Source organism: Plecotus auritus (genome assembly GCF_963455305.1).
Source record: "Plecotus auritus genome assembly, chromosome: 3".
Classification (NCBI taxonomy): domain Eukaryota; kingdom Metazoa; phylum Chordata; class Mammalia; order Chiroptera; family Vespertilionidae; genus Plecotus; species Plecotus auritus.
The window spans coordinates 103,715,057-103,732,343 of record NC_137772.1 but is presented as its reverse complement, the minus strand read 5'-3'; the positions used below and the strand labels follow the sequence as shown (position 1 = coordinate 103,732,343).

Below are 17,287 nucleotides of genomic sequence, written 5' to 3'. Positions count from 1 at the left end.
GCCATGTAACGACTATTCACAGGTATTAATATGACTGTTAATTCTAATGGGTTTTGTATTAGTCATTAAAATATTTCTGAAGGCAATATGTTTGACAGGGTAGAAGATTAGGAAATCACACAGTTCCAGATCTTTGAGACAACTTAGAAAAGTGAAAAAATTTAGGTTGGCTGGAATGGGTGGGTATAGACAATGAGCCCAGGACAAGCCAGACCAGATCACTGGCCATGAGAACTGGAACTGATGGTTGGGTCCACGGGGGATGGCATGAGGGCACAGCCACACTCTCAGCAGCCTATAAAGGTGAAATTAACCAAGGACAGTAGTGAAGACTGAGAGACAAAATAAAGAAAATCTATTACCACTCAGAAGTCTTTGCAGCCAGGATAGGACTCCAAATCGGAGACATAGTCTATGCCTAGGGAAGCTGAATCAGTCAAGAATCCACTCTGAAACCTTTCACATAGGGTCCTGGTAATGGCTGCTAATATTAGCATCACTAACTTGACTGTATTGGTCATTAGGCATGTGGTGCATGCATATTGGAAAGGCTTATGGGCACAGAGTTGGGCACATACATCACAATCAATTGGTGAAAATCCTCAAAATGAGCTTCAGAGCCCACAGGAAGGCTATGACATTAACCCATAACCTTTGCATTCAAGTAATTTCAGAAGCAGTCCTCCAAATCAGTTCTGCTTTTTTCCGCCTACCACTTGTATCTCAAACATTTTTCCTACTTGGCAGAACTATCTTGGCTTCCTTTGAACAGGCTGATGAGGTGGCTGGAATATATGTGAAGGAGTAGAAGGAGAAGCAGACAGATGAGAGCACAGTGAGCCACTCCTGGACCCGTAAAAGCACTCTTAGTGCTCTGCCATATGTACACAAAATTCCATTGAGTGCTAATCTGGGATCATCTATCAAAAGATTTGAAATTTTTAAATACCAAACGTTTTGTTTAGAGATCAAATTTCAGAGTTTTTACTGTATTTGGAGTGTTTGCATGGAGAAGAAATGCCATGGGAAAGGACAGACAATATGCAGAGTTAGTCGTGAGGATATGCAGAAAGCAGAAGACACAACCTATGCTGCAAAAGAGAACTCCTTAAACTAAGAAGCAGCCAAGCTGCTTCCTCACTGTAGGATTGGGGGTGGGGGTGGGTTCAGTTCTCAGCCATAGACTAAGGTCTCAGACTAGGGTCTAAGAAGGACCTTAGTTCTCCCTGGTTAATTAAAGGCTTATGGCTTTGTGTCTTGTTATGTCTAAAAACCCAGATGTCAACCATCACAGAATTTTAGCCATCTCATAACTATCCTAATATATAAAAACCCTGGGTCCGTCACATCTGCAATGACTGGGAGGCTTGACCATTCGCCAGGCTGGGTGTGCAGCAGGCAAGCAGGCTGAACTGCTGACCTCTCGAAGAGAGAGAGAGGCAGGGCTGATCAACAGTGGCAGCAGCTGCTGGCATGCCAGGAGAGAGAAGCAGGGTGATCAGACCCTGCTTCTCTCTCCCTCCCGAGGTCAGCAGTTCAGCCACTCGCCAGCAGCCTGGGGCAGCTGCTGATCAGCCCTGCCTCTGCTGATCAGCCCCACCTCTTTGATCAGGCCCAGAGATAGGCCCGGAGATGCTGACTGGCATAGAAACTGACCAATAAGAATCAAATCTTGGTGAATTGCGAGGAGCCAATGGCTGCCTAGGAGGTGGGGCTTTTGATGCTAACTGGCATAGAAACTGACCAATCAGAACCAAATATGGGTGAATTGCGAAGAGCTAATGGCTGCCTAGGAAGCAGAGCTTTTGACACTGACTGGCATAGAAACCGAACAATCAGAACCAAATTGGCCGACAGAGAAGGCCAGTTGGGGGTGAGATCAGGCCTGCAGGGGAGCTATTAGGGGATGATCAAGCTGGCAGGCAGAAGCAGTTAGGGGCAATCAGGCAGGCAGGGATCGGGCCTAAACCGGCAGTCAGACATCCCTTGAGGGGTCCCAGAGTGGAGAGGGTGCAGGCTGGGCTGAGGGACACCCTACCCATGCACAAATTTCGTGCACCGGGCCTCTAGTATTTCTATATAGACTTTTCAGTATCACAAACAATTAGATAAAATTAAAATGATTTGCAGTATATTCTTACAAAAATATTCTCTCCTATCTAATTTCCCCAGCACCTTTTCTGTGCCACAGTTTCCTCTTTTCTGTCCATCATGTATGATAGTGGAAAGTTAACATATCATTGGCTTAAAGGTAAACAATGACTTCACCAGGGCATTGCTTCACCTCTGGGAGTCTTAGGTTCCTTTTCCATAAAATAAGACACTACAGAGGATGGCTGTGGATCATAATTAAAGACATGAAATGTAAATAGCATAAGGTCTGGTACATAGTAGCTATTTAACACTGTTAGCCTACTTCCTCCTCTTTCTTTTCTTTATTACTCTTTTTAGTTCCCAATATTCATCTGTTCATCCCATCCCTGAAATCGTCTGAGTGAAGTTTGCTCTTGAGGAACAAATTAGGAAAGAGGAAAAGGAGATTAAAAACTAGCCACTAGTGCCATCCATGTTCCTCTTGTTTGAAGGAATTGGAAAGGAAGAAATCCCACTTCAGTCTTGGAAGGTACACTTGGGACTTCAGCACTCCCTCCCTCTCTCTGATTTCTTTGGGCCTCACTCCCTCACCAGTGAAGAGGAAGAGTTCTCTCAATGAGATGCATGAAGGGTATTATCAGCCCAGGGTAACTTATCAGCGGTTTGCTTACATTTAGAGCAAACATAACAAAACTGTCCACCCAGTGGTAATTCTATTATTGGGACCAAATGCTAAAAAAAAAAAAAAAAAAAAAAAAAAAAAAAAGTCATTAAGAGAATTCAGGTTCCATAAAAATGTATTGCTAATGAGAAAATAATGTTACTTTATCTGCTACTGTGGTATTTTGGTCATGCAAAAATAACAAAAACATGGTGAGCAGTTGCATGGACTTATAGATACTACTTGAACCATAAAATTAAAGTTGTACATGCCCTAGGGAAAATAGAGATGTTGATACATAATCCTGCATGGATCCTCCTGTTTAAACAGAGACTGATTTTTAGAAAAACTAGGCTTCATTTTAAATTGTCTTTTAATTAGGGAGTAAAAATTCCTTTTTAAAAAATTTATGGTCAATGCTTGTTCTTCATTGCCAGTCGCCTATGAAATACTATGTTTCATGTTGTTACATGTGTTTACATATATCAAAAAGTACATATTAATGATCTTGAAGTTTCTAAAACAAAACACCTTAGGACTTTCATGTGTTCATGTATTCATTATTATGCAAAAAGTAAGCATTGTGAATTAAAAAAAAATTATACGCTGCAGTGCTTCCTAGGAAGAATAATTTTAAGTATTTTTAAAATGCAACCAAGTCAATAATGAACTACAAGGATGGCATTGGGAATAGCCAGTTTTTCTTTGTGTCAGTGACAACTATGAAACAACTATACCTTACTTCCTGCCTTTTCCTTCCCAGAACATAGCCAAAGTTCCCAAGTTCCATACTCTGCTTTTCGTTCTCTCTCCATTTTTCTTCCATTCTCTCCCAATGAACAAATAATTACTGCCAGGTGTCTGGCTTGAATACATGGTTTATGGCAGGGAAGTCCCCAGTGTTGGACTATCAAAACAAAAGCACGTAGACAAAGTGGCTGACAGCATCATGATCAGATAGCAAGCAGTGCTGGATCTGAGCTTGACAAATGGACCTTACAGGCATTTAATATTTCAGTGTAGTACTAAATATGTCTACCATTCTTCTGGCATACCAGAGTTGCTAGTTCTTAGATTCCTTTCACCTCCCAGAGAGGATGCCCTGGAACAGAAAGACTCTGATCAAATCCTAAATAAGAATGGAAAGGGAACAACAGAATCCAGTGAGGTCTTCTTTTCTTTTTCTACAATGATGCTGACTTGAAGACTTAAACTTGCCTTCTACTCTTGCATAATTACTTAAAGAGGCTCATAATTGCCTTAAGAGGGAGTATGTTTTATTGTAGACCTTAGAGACCTTCATTAATCTGCCCATTTACCCAGTGGGATAGTTACCAAAGACAGGCTGCTTCTCAGAATTGGGCCAGCAAAAATTCCCTCAGGGAAAGATATTAGGGCTGATAACCTTAAGATAACCACAGTAATAAGAATTGAGGTCCTAATTTAAGTCCTGTTAAACTGTTTATTGAGAGTTTTTCATTATTAGGACTATAAATCTCAGGCCAGGTTATGTTTCAGTTTGAGTTAGCCAAATGTAAGAACCACTTGGCCAAAAGCTTCTTTTTCAAAGAACTTTATTCATTCAGCCTCAGGCTCAGCATTCAGTAACATATTTTCTATGGACTTTTTTCTCTTAACATCACACAATATTAAATAGGAAAAATTGGGAGGGGGGGCAATTCTAACTACTTTCTTATGAATCCTCACTTATGGCCAAATTAAATCACTTGCACTTTCCTTAAACACAAACTCTGATTCCTGGTCTCCCACATGTGGGCAGAGACCCTTCTGCAAAGCCCTCCCTAGCCTCTACCTGTCAGAATCCCACCATTTTTTAAAGCCCACCTAAATGTCTCTTCCTCTGTGTGGTCTGCTATCATCACCCCAATCAAAAATAATATTACTCCCCTAATATTGCGTTTGTGTCTTTTTTGAGACACCCTTTCACATAAAGTTTATGTTGCAAGCTTTTGCATAACTTTCCTATTGTATCTGAGCAGCTTGGCCACAGACAGACAGTACCTTGGCATGAACCTGCATCTTTACAATGATTCTTGGCAGTGTTCTAAATGTAATAGGTACTTCATAAGAATTATTCTTCTTGGTGATTAAAAACTGAGGAAGTAGGAAAATTAAAGAATAGATATTTAACAGATATGCTTATGCCCTTTGCCTATCCCAGTCTTATCTGTAAGAGCTCTCAGCTTCCCATTGCAGAGGGTCAGAAGTCTAGAGGTTCAATTTCACTGGAAGAGCTTCATTTCTTTTAATGAAGCGTGGTAATTTATACTCAGCAGCTTATGTTTATTCAAAGTAGTTTTTCATTTAGGATGTTTATCACACCCATCTTTTACCTAGCTGCAGCTATCTGGGAGAAAAGAATGTGCTTTCTCTAGCTTTAACAGCCTAAAAGATTTCCTATGCCTGGGGGTTATTTTTCTCCTACCGCCATTTCTCTTCCCTTTCTCTTTTTCTTTTAACCCTTTTAGTGAGTACTGCTTCGTGGTGCCTAGTCAGCTTTGAGGCCAGGCAAATACTTGGCAGCTGCTTTCAGCCAGCGCTGGGGATAGAAGCTGCAGGCAGGCACAGCTCTCCCCGGCTAGGGGCTGACTGTGTAAGTGCTCCTGCTCCTTACTTCCTTTGATTGGCTCCCCGTGGTCACGTGAGGGCCAGGGGGTTGGAATTGTGAGTTGCGGCTTCTGGCACTCCTTTTTCTTTTTAAATATCGCTTGGTCTGTGGAGCTGCTGGGCTTGGTGCCTTGCTCTTTGAGACTGGAGACAGACGGAAACAGCCAGGGTAGACTGAGGTGGCAAAAGAAAATCTGCCGAGATGTTCGGTCAGGGACCCAGGACCCCAGCTTCAGGCTGCTACTATCTAAATTCCATGACACCTGAGGGCCAGGAGATGTACTTGCGATTTGATCAGACTACAAGACGCTCTCCTTACAGGATGAGCCGGATTCTAGCGCGCCATCAGCTAGTGACTAAAATTCAACAAGGTGAGTTGCCGGTAGTGGAAGGCTGTTGCTAATTCTGATTTCTGTTGGTTCAATTTCATGCTAACTCAGTTTTGTAAATTATCATTTTCACTTTACAGTATGTGGATTTATTCTGTGCCACGTTGCACGTAACTTTTAGAAATAACTTTAGGCTGCACTTTTAAGCAAACAGTAACAGCACTTAGCTGCCACAAAACGTAAGTGCACAAAAAACTTCTCGGTAGGACAGCGAATCATAAAATCCCAAAACTTATGTGTGTTTACAGAATAAATGAGACAGACTTACTCAGTGTGAATTTTAGGAGCTTTTCTGCAGGTTCCTCACACTCTGTCACATTTGAAACTTGGATACTTGTTTATTTAATCAGTAGGGCAAGGGGTTACTCACTTCCACCCTGCACAGGTTCTTAAGAACACTCTTAGTGGCAGGGAAAGTTAGAATTCCAGTCTTAAGGGCATGAGACTGGTAATCAGGTTCACATTTCTGCCTCTTTGTATGTTTGTCAGTGGCTGCCACTGATTTGTTGATATTGTTTTTTGCTGGTAAAGGATAAATGTGTCCTCCAACCTCAAAACAAGTCTTGTGACCTGTGCACAGAAGCATCGGCTTCCTGTATTGATTACATGCTGCTGGATGTTCCTTTTTATTCGGAAGGAGTGGGGGTGGGGAATCAACAGCCTGGACATCACTAAAACTCATCATTCTCCAAAAATATTTTAAAACATTCGCCTAATCTTAGGATAGGTCTGTAGATACAAGACAGATGAACATTCCTAGGAAGTCCCTAACTGGTGCACACTTGCCCAGTAAGTTTATGAAGTTTATGACCACCTCTCTCCTCTAAAAACATAAATAAATACAAGAAACAAATTATTTTCTAGAGCCATTGTACAAACAAATTCCACTTAAAATAGTTTAAGAGTATATTGAATTTTAAAGGGGAAGTTGGGGTTTGTAATCGTGAAAATCTTATTGTTATGTTTCCAAAAGGAACAATATGAATTCTAGTGAGCAGCATTTGATGAGATTGTTTCCTTGGAAATTGGGATTTGTTTGTAAAGGCTCAGGAACTGGTTATGTGTGAAGGATACTGGTCCTACATACCGATCTGATTTCAGGAAGGATATTATGTCATTCCATAAACTTTGTGTGCAGGTCTTGATTGAATAGAAACAAAAGTAATTATTTCCCTGTGGCTTGATTTAAAAATATATTAGGCTTAGAATAAAAAACATTTTTGTTTTAGAGATTTCTGACAATGATGTTTTACCAGATGCCGTCATCATTAGGGACATAGGGGTTTGGTAAATATTTGATAATGATTTATAATCCATGTTCTGTAAATATTCCTCAGCATGCATATAAAGTGTATTAGGTTAGAAACATTGCATAGAAATACTTTGAAATTGTTTTGCAAATCTCTTTAAATGTGTTTACAATAATTAATTTCACTAAAAATTATTTACGTTCTTTTTGGAATGAAGATTATTTTTTCATTGAGGACTTAAAGTTATGAACATATACATGCTCACTGAAAGTGTACTATGAGTATATGTTTCAATATATTTCAATTTATTTTATATTCAAAAAGTCCTTATAGATAAGTACTATTATTATACCCATTTTAAAGGTGAAAAAACAGGCATATAGAATTCAAGTAATTTCTCTGAGGTTACCTAGTAAGAGCTGAAATTTGACTATACCTCTAGAGCCCATGTTCTAAAATACACTACACTGTTTTTTAGTTTTTATAATGAGTGTTAAAGTATTGAACCTATGGTTGATTTTTTGGATTATATACCTGGTAATATCCCAAAAACTTTTCAGTTATCTGTTCTCAGTATTACAGAATCTGACTTGGTCACTCACGATGAGATTTCCATTCAGGTTTTACTTCTCTAGTCGAAGTGAAATGCTATGTGTTTTACTTTCCTTGAACTGTTAGTACCCAAAAGGGTGTGATATCAAGTTATTTTACTAATGACCTATAATCATTAAATTAAAACTTATCAAGCACATATTAAATTAATGACATTGTTTTTTGTTTTTGTGTGTATTTCACATATTGAAATGACAGCCACATCAGTAAAATTGTTTGCGTTACTCTGCTATAGATCTTTCAAGGAAGATTTAGCATTATATGAATATAATTTGGGGCATTGTTACTTATGATCTTTCATGGCTGTTGAGAACAATACAAACAAAAATTGCTCCCCACTGACCTCAGTACAGTGAGATAATCATTGAATGGCATGGACATGATTCAACAGCAGATACATTCACAGGAAGGAAAAACAAGGAGGAGAAATAAAGGAATCTTTGATGATGCATAGGATCAGAATTAGTTGCCCAAACACAGGATGAATCTAAACTTGCTCACTTTAGGGTATGCTCCAAAATCTATAGGCATAACTTCTCTAGCCTTCTTTTTAGATCTAAAGTTTTATGTCCAGTTAAAAAAAAGTAGAGATGTTTAAAATAGAGTGTTGTTTGCAGAATAAGAGTTTATCATAAGTCATACTGCCAATAAGCAATCTTGTTGAATCAATGGGGAAATTGTTGTAGGGAGAGAGAATGGATATAATAATGGTCCTTATTTCCCTCAATGACAGGCATTTGGAAATGAACTAGAGGGAGGACACCAAGGAGGTGGAGGAAGAGCATTTTAGGCCAGAATAGGGGTCTTATGTCATTGATGGCTATGATTTATTTGTTAGACACATCCACATGCTATTTGATATATCCAGATCTAAGCAGATATTTAAATGTGATTACTTGCTTTGAGAAAAAATTTATCATGCTACTAAACTTTTAAAATAATTTAAATGCATAAAACAGCATGACATGAACCAGATTGCAGTAAAGTCTACTGAAGAACAAAGAAAGGAGACAGGGATGCAGGTTCTATTGAGACACTCCCTCATTCTGTTACTGTGGCAAGTTTCAGAACTTCACTGGGCCTTTGTTTCTTCATGAGAAATTGAAATGGTTGGATTATGATTGCTCAAGTTTATTCTGGTTCTCAAGTCCTCTGTAGTTGAGTTAGTAACTCCTTGAATAAGTGTGTGTAAAGCAGGGAAATTTCAACCTCAAGTAACAGAAGCTGAAAAGGAAATAAAAGCAGTTTTGTAATGTGGAATAAATCTATGTTTTATAATTTTTCTAACCTGTCAAGGAAATGGTAAAGTGAAAATCAAGTTTTAGTTCTACCTGTGCCACTACTTAATTGTGCGATCTGGGGCAGGTCACAACTTCTCTAGGCATTCTTTCCTTCTTCCATAAAATAGAAGGTTTAGATTAAATAAGTGTGAAGTCATCTCTCAAATTCTAGAATTCTGTCATAGCTAATACCTAATTTTAATAACTAAAATTTAGGTATTACTTTAAGAGAAAAACAAACCTTATTTATGGTTTGTTAATTATGTCATTTAACATCTACCTGAACATTTTTTGATATCTGTTTAATGCTCTCATTATCAATTTAATGGGAAAGTTAGGATGTCCAATCTTGTGGACTACTTAGATGTCAGTATATCCTGTAATTATAAAGAAACTTGTAGAAACCTTTGCTTCTCTGGAGTCCAGGACTGTAAACTAGAGTTATTGTGATGCCTGGCCTATTGCGAAGACTGTCGGGATCAGAAAATGCCCATGTATGTTCATCCTCATTCACACACACACACACAAAACAAACCCCCCCTTTTTTTTTAATATAAATTCAGAATGTAGAAAATTTCACTACTAAAAGAATTAGTGAAAGTTAGAGTTGCATTTTCATGGACTTTTTATTTGAGACTATTTTTAGAGATAGCCCCTGAGTTGAACTTAACTAGAGTAGAATAAACTACCATTTTGATGTTCCCAGGAATGGAAGTGGGCATTAGTGATGCATCCTCTCTCATTACTCCGTCAAGCCAAATGGCATTTTGGGAATTTACTCGACCTAAGTGATGGTATTGTTAAATCCTGCATATTGTCGGCTGAAATTAAACAATCATTTTTTCTTTTGTAATTGATCTTTCTCTTTAGTACGTTGTTACCCCACTATTTTCAGAAATGGAGGGTTATTATGCTGGCAGAAAGGTAGATGGAATACAGAAAACAGGGTGAGAAAGCATTTGTCATGTATTGCTCAAGTTCTTAAAAAAAAAAGCAGCAACAGTCAGAAATTCACATTTCATGAATCAGAGCCTCTCTCTGTTCAGTGCTGTGACTGAAGGGCTGGTACATAAAGGATACTGTTTAACCAAAGTTACAGGAAAATCTATTAAGTGAACTAAGTTAAAAACTGTGGAGAACATTTTTAAAAATTATCACATGGTAAAAATGTGAGCAGTCAAGAAATAAGTACTAAAAGGGAATTAGCAAAGAGCAATATGCTCATACACATACAAAAATTGAAAGATTTACTTGAACCAAATTATGACTTCCATAGCTGCACATCACTGCTTTTATTAGGTCTGATTTTATAAATACACATCCCAGATGCAGGCAGTTGCCAAATATGGATATTTGAACATTGGTTTAAGTGAACAAAGATTCATTTTTTCTCAAATCTTATTTCCCCTCTTATCGTCAGAGTTTTAATCCTTAGTAAATTGTAAGAACTGGTAAACTCATAAAGTTTCCTCATTTCCTTAGCAATTTAATTATGGGCTAATTTTAATGCACAAGTGAATAAAAAAAAAAATCACCATGACTGGTCTGAACAGTAACAATTGATGACCCAAACAAATTTAGAAAGAGAGAGAATGACAGTGGGTTTTGGTAAACCTCTTATATAAAAGGAAATGAACAGTTGAGAACACGGTGTGAGACTAGGGATGAAGGTACAAGAAGAAGATAGGAAAACCTAACCATGAATTGCATACCAGATATTTAAATAAAATAAGGCTCATGTAAAAATCATTTTCTGTCTCTTTAGGGGCAACTGAATATGATTTTGTTGTGAATAAAGATATTATATATTACTTTACATTCTTCCTCATTACCTAAAGGATTTGAGAAGAATATCTACATCTATATATCTATTTCTATATCTACATCTATATCTATATCTATATCTATATCTATATCTATATCTATCTATACAATTCAGTTTAAAAAGGTAAATCTGATGAAAAGAAAAATGTAGGTTAATTAATAAGATAGAACTAGAAAACTATCTATATAATAAAAGCCTAAGCGACCATTATGATGGAACGACCAGAACGACTGGTCACTATGATGCGCACTGACCATCAGGGGGCAGATGCTCAACGCAGGAGCGGCCCCCTGGTGGTCAGTGCGCTCCCACAGGAAGATTGCGGCTCAGCCAGAAGCTGGGCTCACAGCTGACGAGCGCAGCAGCAGTGGCAGGAGCCTCTCCCACCTCCGCGGCAGCACTAAGGAGCAGCAAGCTGAGTGGTAAGGAGCAGCGAGCAGTAAGGAGCGAGGGGTCCCGGATTGCAAGAGGGCGCAGGCTGGGCTGAGGGACCACCCCCCCAGTGCATGAAATTTGGTGCACTCGGCTTCTAGTATTACATAAATGTATAAAACATAAGGCCCTGAATAATTATCAAAAGTGGGATGCAAATTTAGCTTGAACTTCCCTAATCTAAGCAAAAAGGAAAGTATAACCAGGGGAAGAGTTGCCATGTCCATAAGGTCAAAACATAACAACACAGCCTTTCCTGGGACTTCATTTTTGGGAGAATTTTCTACCAAAAAACTTCATATAGGAGAACAATTTTTCATGCTAATCTTGTAAAGGGCCTACCCATAATGGATGGTGCTCTTAAACACTCCTATAGTGAATTCAACAGCAAGTCTTTGGTAGCATCCTGCTGTGATGGAAGTGGAGGCAGAACAACAAATTATAACTCAGTGAAAATATTTGGGGAAGGGGTGGTGGATCAACACAAAAAGGTTCAGTATTTAATTCTCTAATTCTCTGGCTCAATCTAGAAATAGCATAGAGACTATCTAGAGACAATTTTCCTAGGTCTCCTTCAAAGAATACGAGTCCTGTTAGGCATTCAGGAGGAAAATGTTTCTGCAGTTAAATAATTTCGGGAAGTGCTGCATCCTCTTCTGCTTCTTGGAAATTCACACTGGTGAAAGGCTCAGAGAAATCCTGCAGATTGTTTCAATTGGTATATTTCATCATGAAACCATTTATTCACTGGATACTAGAAGTGACATCTTATAAGACCAATGTTCCCCGACGAACACATTTTTTAAAAGGCTGATTTAGCGAAGTGCAGAGCCTGTGGTTTATCCTGGTATTCTGAACATTTTTCTTGTATGGATTGGGCAGTAGGTAGTTTGAGGTATTTTGAGAGTAACGTTGCAAGTATTCAGTGGCTTCCACTCCAAATACTTAAAAAAATCAACTGGTAGAGGCAGGATGAACATCCTTTTTATGCAAATTAAAAACCCAAATAAGATTCTAACCCAGCCTTGGGCAAACTATGGCCCGCGGGCCAGATCCGGCTGTTCTATCCGGTTCTCTTGCTCTCCCCTCCGCTCCTTTACTTTGAATTTATATTAGTTCACACAAACACTCCATCCATGCTTTTGTTCCGGCCCTCCGGTCCAGTTTAAGAACCCATTGTGGCCCTCGAGTCAAAAAGTTTGCCCACCCCTGTAACCTGATTAGGTGGTTGCTCCACATTTGCCAGGCAGAAAACTGAAGGACTAGGTGTAAGGACAGAGTTAATAATTGTAAACAAAAATACAACCCATCTTCAAATAACTCTACAAGTGAGGACCTACTGGCTTGAAGAAATAAATTACTGCTTTTTAGCTCTAGATCTGTATAACCTATGATAAAGCTGAAGTCCTAGGTGAGTTCTAAAGCTAATTCAGGGTAGTTCAATACTGCTGGGAAGTGGAGAGACTGCCCCACAAAGAAAGGAACGGGAAAGTTTTCAGGTGTCTCAAATTGAGGTGATGTGGGATATGTACTCCCTGAAGCTCAGGCATCTGTGGGTGGCTCAGAGTCAATTTTTGACTTCATGGTTCAAACATATTCTTGGAACATAAACTTTCTCTCAGTATGAAAGATTGAAGTGAACTGATAGGTAATAGTTATTTTAATTAGTAAAATCCGTTTTGTTCAGTTGTATAAGCAACTTATCAAGTTTTCCAGGAATACTGCAAACACAATGTTAGGTATTTTTCCTCCTGATGTCAAGGAGAATATATTCACATTTACATTATGATGATGCTTTGTGAGAAAAATCCACAAAATATCAAAAAACTATCACAGAATTCATGAAGAATTAGCCACCTGTCTAGTGCAAATGCTCATGGCATAAAGTCACACAGGACCATGGCAGTCACTATGGAATGGTGTAGTCTAGGGCAGGACAGAGACACAGATACCCCGGACATTTATACACTGTTGTTTGAAAATACATGAGTTCTCTCTCTCCCTCTCTCCCTCTCTCTCACTGGAAACTTGGGATCTAAAGGAATTTAAATGGAATGGTTAGAAAATAATTTAAATTATACAGTATGGTAATGCTGTTAGAAAAAGGAAATCGATATAAATAAATCAAATGTCTGACTAGACTGTCAAATGATTTCCCTCAAAAGGCGTAGGAACCTGACCATTTGAAAGGTCTGACAGGAGCTGAGTTGACTAAAATACCAATGATTTGCACTGCCTTGCCTCTAACACTGATACAACACAAGGATGAAACAATATAGAGGAGAGAGAGTGGAAATTGTAAAGGAACTTAACATTCACAAAGTAACTTACATGTTAGCATTTTGAGCTGAAGAAGGCATTGTCTTTCTGTATTACAAGTCTCCTCTTCTTGGTTGATTTTGAATATCATACATATGAATGACAAGAAATACATTTGTAGTCACCAAATGACATATGGGAAAAAAGTATGATAGTCATAAAATTGTATTTTCCTCTGAATGTTTTCTAACCCCAAATTATTTGTAATACTTAAAATTACTATAAGAAACAAGAGTTCTCACTGGTTTGGCTCAGAGGATAGAGCATTGGCCACTGGACTGAAGGGTCCCAGGTTCAATTTCCTTGGTTGCAGGTTCTATCCAGGCGCTGGTCAGGGCATGTGCGAAGACAACCAATCGATGTGTCTGTCTCACGTCGATGTTTCTCTGTCTGTGTCTTTCCATCTCCCTTCCACTCTCTAAAAATCAATGGGAAAATATCCTCAGGTGAGGATAAACAAGAGAAAGAGAGAGAGAGAGAGAAGAAAGAATTCCAGTGATACTGGTATTCCAACCATCCCACCATCCCAATAAGACTAGCGTTCTTAATAAATTTAAATCCCTCCAGATGTTTTGAATGATACATTTCTCACTAAATGCATTTCTCAAAATAGAGAATGAAATGCATTTCTAACTCTTACGGTTTGGCCCTATGTAAAACCATGTGATATGTATACCTAATTCTTAGTAATCAAAGCACCTTCACTTCTATATTGATCTCTTTGGATAGAAGGGTCATCTAACTGCACCCCTTACCTGAACATTTTCATCCTCACCACTGGTATTTTGTTTGACTTGCTATGCTTTTAGGAGGAAGGTTTAAGGCAGATAAAACTGTTTAGATATTTTTATAACTGGCTTTCTAGAAGAAAGAGGGGGAAATACTTGGCAAGAAAGAAGGGAACTCAGTCTTGCAGGCTATCTTGAAGAAGAATGGAAAATAATTTTAGTGACTGAGTTCATCATTTCTTGTTGGTCCCAACACTGAGTATGATGTAATTCCACATTTGAGTTTTTATGCGTTATCAGTGTCCAGGATGGCCAATCCATTGGGATTGCTTGAACAGCTCATGAAGTGATAGCATAGGCCTAAATAGATGGGAAATGTTTCTTGCCTTCTATGACATTCTTCCAAGAGTTATTCTGTTGACAGGATGTTGAAGCCCATGTTCTTAGGGGTAAATAACTAAAACATGTTGATTAAATTCCAAGAAATACTTTCTTTTACAAATAGCCTCATGAGATCAAGAATGTCCCAGGAACACTGTCCATTTAACCCAAACACCAAACTTTTTATACCTACAATTTGGAAAATTGGAAGCCTTTAGAGTCAAGCAGCTTGAATTTGAACTCTAGCTCTATATCTTCCTAGCACAGTGACCTTGGCCAAGTTACTTAACATTTCTAAGCTTCAGTTCCCTATAGGCAAATGGAAGTAATAATAGCCACCATCTCCAAGTTATTGCAAGGATTAAATGAGAGAATATAATTAAACGCAGAGCATAGTGCATTGCACATACTATATCTATACTAATAAAAGGGTAATATGCTAATTAGACCAGACATCTTCCGGATGACCTTCTGGATGCCCTCCTGGACAAAGCCATGGTGGCGGTGCTGAGGCAGAGGCAGTTAGGGGTGATCAGGCCAGCAGGGGGAGCATTTAGGGGGAGCAGGTCAGCAGGGGAGAGCAGTTAGGGGGAATCAGGCCAGCAGGAGAGAGCAGTTAGGGGGATCAGGCCGGCAGGGGAGAGCAGTTAGGGCAATCAGGCCGGCAGGAGAGAGCAGTTAGGGGGATCAGGCCAGCAGGGGAGAGCAGTTAGAGGGATCAGGCCAGCAGGGGAGAGCAATTAAAGGGATCAGGCTGGCAGGGAAGAGCAGTTAGGGGGATCAAGCCGACAGGCAGGTGAGCGGTTAGGAGCCAGTGGTCCCAGATTGCGAGACGGATGTCCGTCTGCTGGCAGTCGAACATCCCCCAAGGGGTCCCAGATTGGAGAGGGTGCAGGCTGGGCTGAGAGACGCCCCCCCCCCCCTCACCCCCCCGATGGATGAATTTCATGTACCGGGCCTCTAGTGCTCAGTATAAGAAAAAAAAAATATATATATATATATTAAACAAGCATCCATGTACATATGGCCCTTCAAGGTACAGTAGTACCTCTTATCTGTTGTTTCACTTTCTGTGATTTCAGTTAACTGCAGTCAACCATGATCTGAAAGTATTAAATGGAAAATTCCAGAATTAAACAAGTTGTAAATTTTAAATTGCACACTGTTCTGAGTAGCATGATTAAATCTTGCATGATTCTATTTAGTCCCTCTGGGAATGTGAATCTTACCACCATCCAGCATTTCCACGCTGTACATGCTTCCTGCCTGATAGTAGCCTTTTCGGTTATTGAATCTACTGTCTCACAGTATTGCAATGCTTGTGCTCAAGTAACCTTTATTTTACTTACTAATGGCCTCAAAATGTAAGAGTAGTGATGCTGGCAGTTTGGATATGCCAAAGAGAGGGCTTCATTTAAGTGAAAAATTGAGTATAGCACAATAAGATATTTGAAAAATAAAGACTACAGTCATACAACTTCATTACAATGTATTGTCATAAGTGTTCTATTTTATTATTAGTTATTGTTGTTAACCTCTTATTGTGCCTTATTTATAAATTAAACTTTATCATAATATGTATGTACAGGGAAAAGCAGTAAAGTTGGCCCTCTGTGTCTGCAGAGCCTACATCCATGGATTTAACCAATTGCAATAAAAATATTCAGAAAAAAATGTTACATTGTTGCTGATATGTACTATGTGTTTAGACCAATCCTTTTTTTTGTCATTATTCCCTAAACAATACAGTGTGACAACTATTTACATAACATTTACATTGTTTTAGGTATTATGAGTAATTTAGAGATGACTTAAAGTTTACAGAAGGATGTGCAAATACTGTGGCATTTTATTTTTTTATTATTTTTATTTTTTCTTTCTTTAAATAAATCTTTATTGTTCAGATTATTACAGTTGTTCCTCTTTTTTTCCCCCATAGCTCCCCTCCACCCGGTTCCCACCCCACCCTCTGCCCTTACCCCGCCCCCACTGTCCTCATCCATAGGTGTATGATTTTTGTTCAGTCTCTTCCCGCACCCCCACACCCCTTTTCCCCGAGAATTGTCAGTCCACTCCCTTTCTATGCCCCTGATTCTATTATATTCACCAGATTATTCTGTTCATCAGATTTTTTATTCACTTGATTTTTAGATTCACTTGTTGATAGATATGTATTTGTTGTTCATAATTTTTATCTTTACCTTTTTCTTCTTCTTCCTCTTCTTAAAGAATACCTTTCAGCATTTCATATAATACTGGTTTGGTGGTGATGAACTCCTTTAGCTTTTTCTTATCTGTGAAGCTCTTTATCTGACCTTCAATTCTGAATGATAGCTTTGCTGGGTAAAGTAGGAACCCCAAATACTGTGGCATTTTATATAGGGACTTGAGCATCCACGGATTTTGGTGGAAGAGTCCTGGAATTACCAAGGGACAACTGTACACATAGGGTTCAGTACTATACCAAGTTTCAGAGATTGACTCAGGGGGGGGGTCTTAGAAGGTATCCCCCTCATACAGAAGGAACCACTGTACTGTATCATCAAATGAAGAGTAAATTATGTACTTATTCTATACACAGTTTATTAAGACAAGCATACATGCTGGCACATTTTTTGGGGTCCTCAAAAAGTAAATAAAACTTGAAACAAGAGGACTTTTTGTGTTTGTTGTTTGTTTGTTTTAAAG

At 38.8% G+C, this 17,287-nt stretch overlaps 1 protein-coding gene across 2 annotated transcripts in view; it reads left to right on the top strand.

The window, feature by feature from the left end:
• Positions 1-17,287, top strand: part of STARD13 (StAR related lipid transfer domain containing 13) — a gene marked incomplete at its 5' end in the record, with an annotated part of 319,233 nt that overhangs the window by 49,397 nt on the left and 252,549 nt on the right. The window contains one exon of one of the 2 annotated variants that reach the window (XM_080659926.1): positions 5,476-5,754. The exons of the other annotated variant lie outside the window; for it this stretch is intronic. Coding sequence (XP_080516052.1) covers positions 5,586-5,754 — 169 coding nt within the window. Of the gene's footprint in view, positions 1-5,475; positions 5,755-17,287 lie in introns of those variants that run through there. 2 annotated transcript variants of the gene reach the window in all.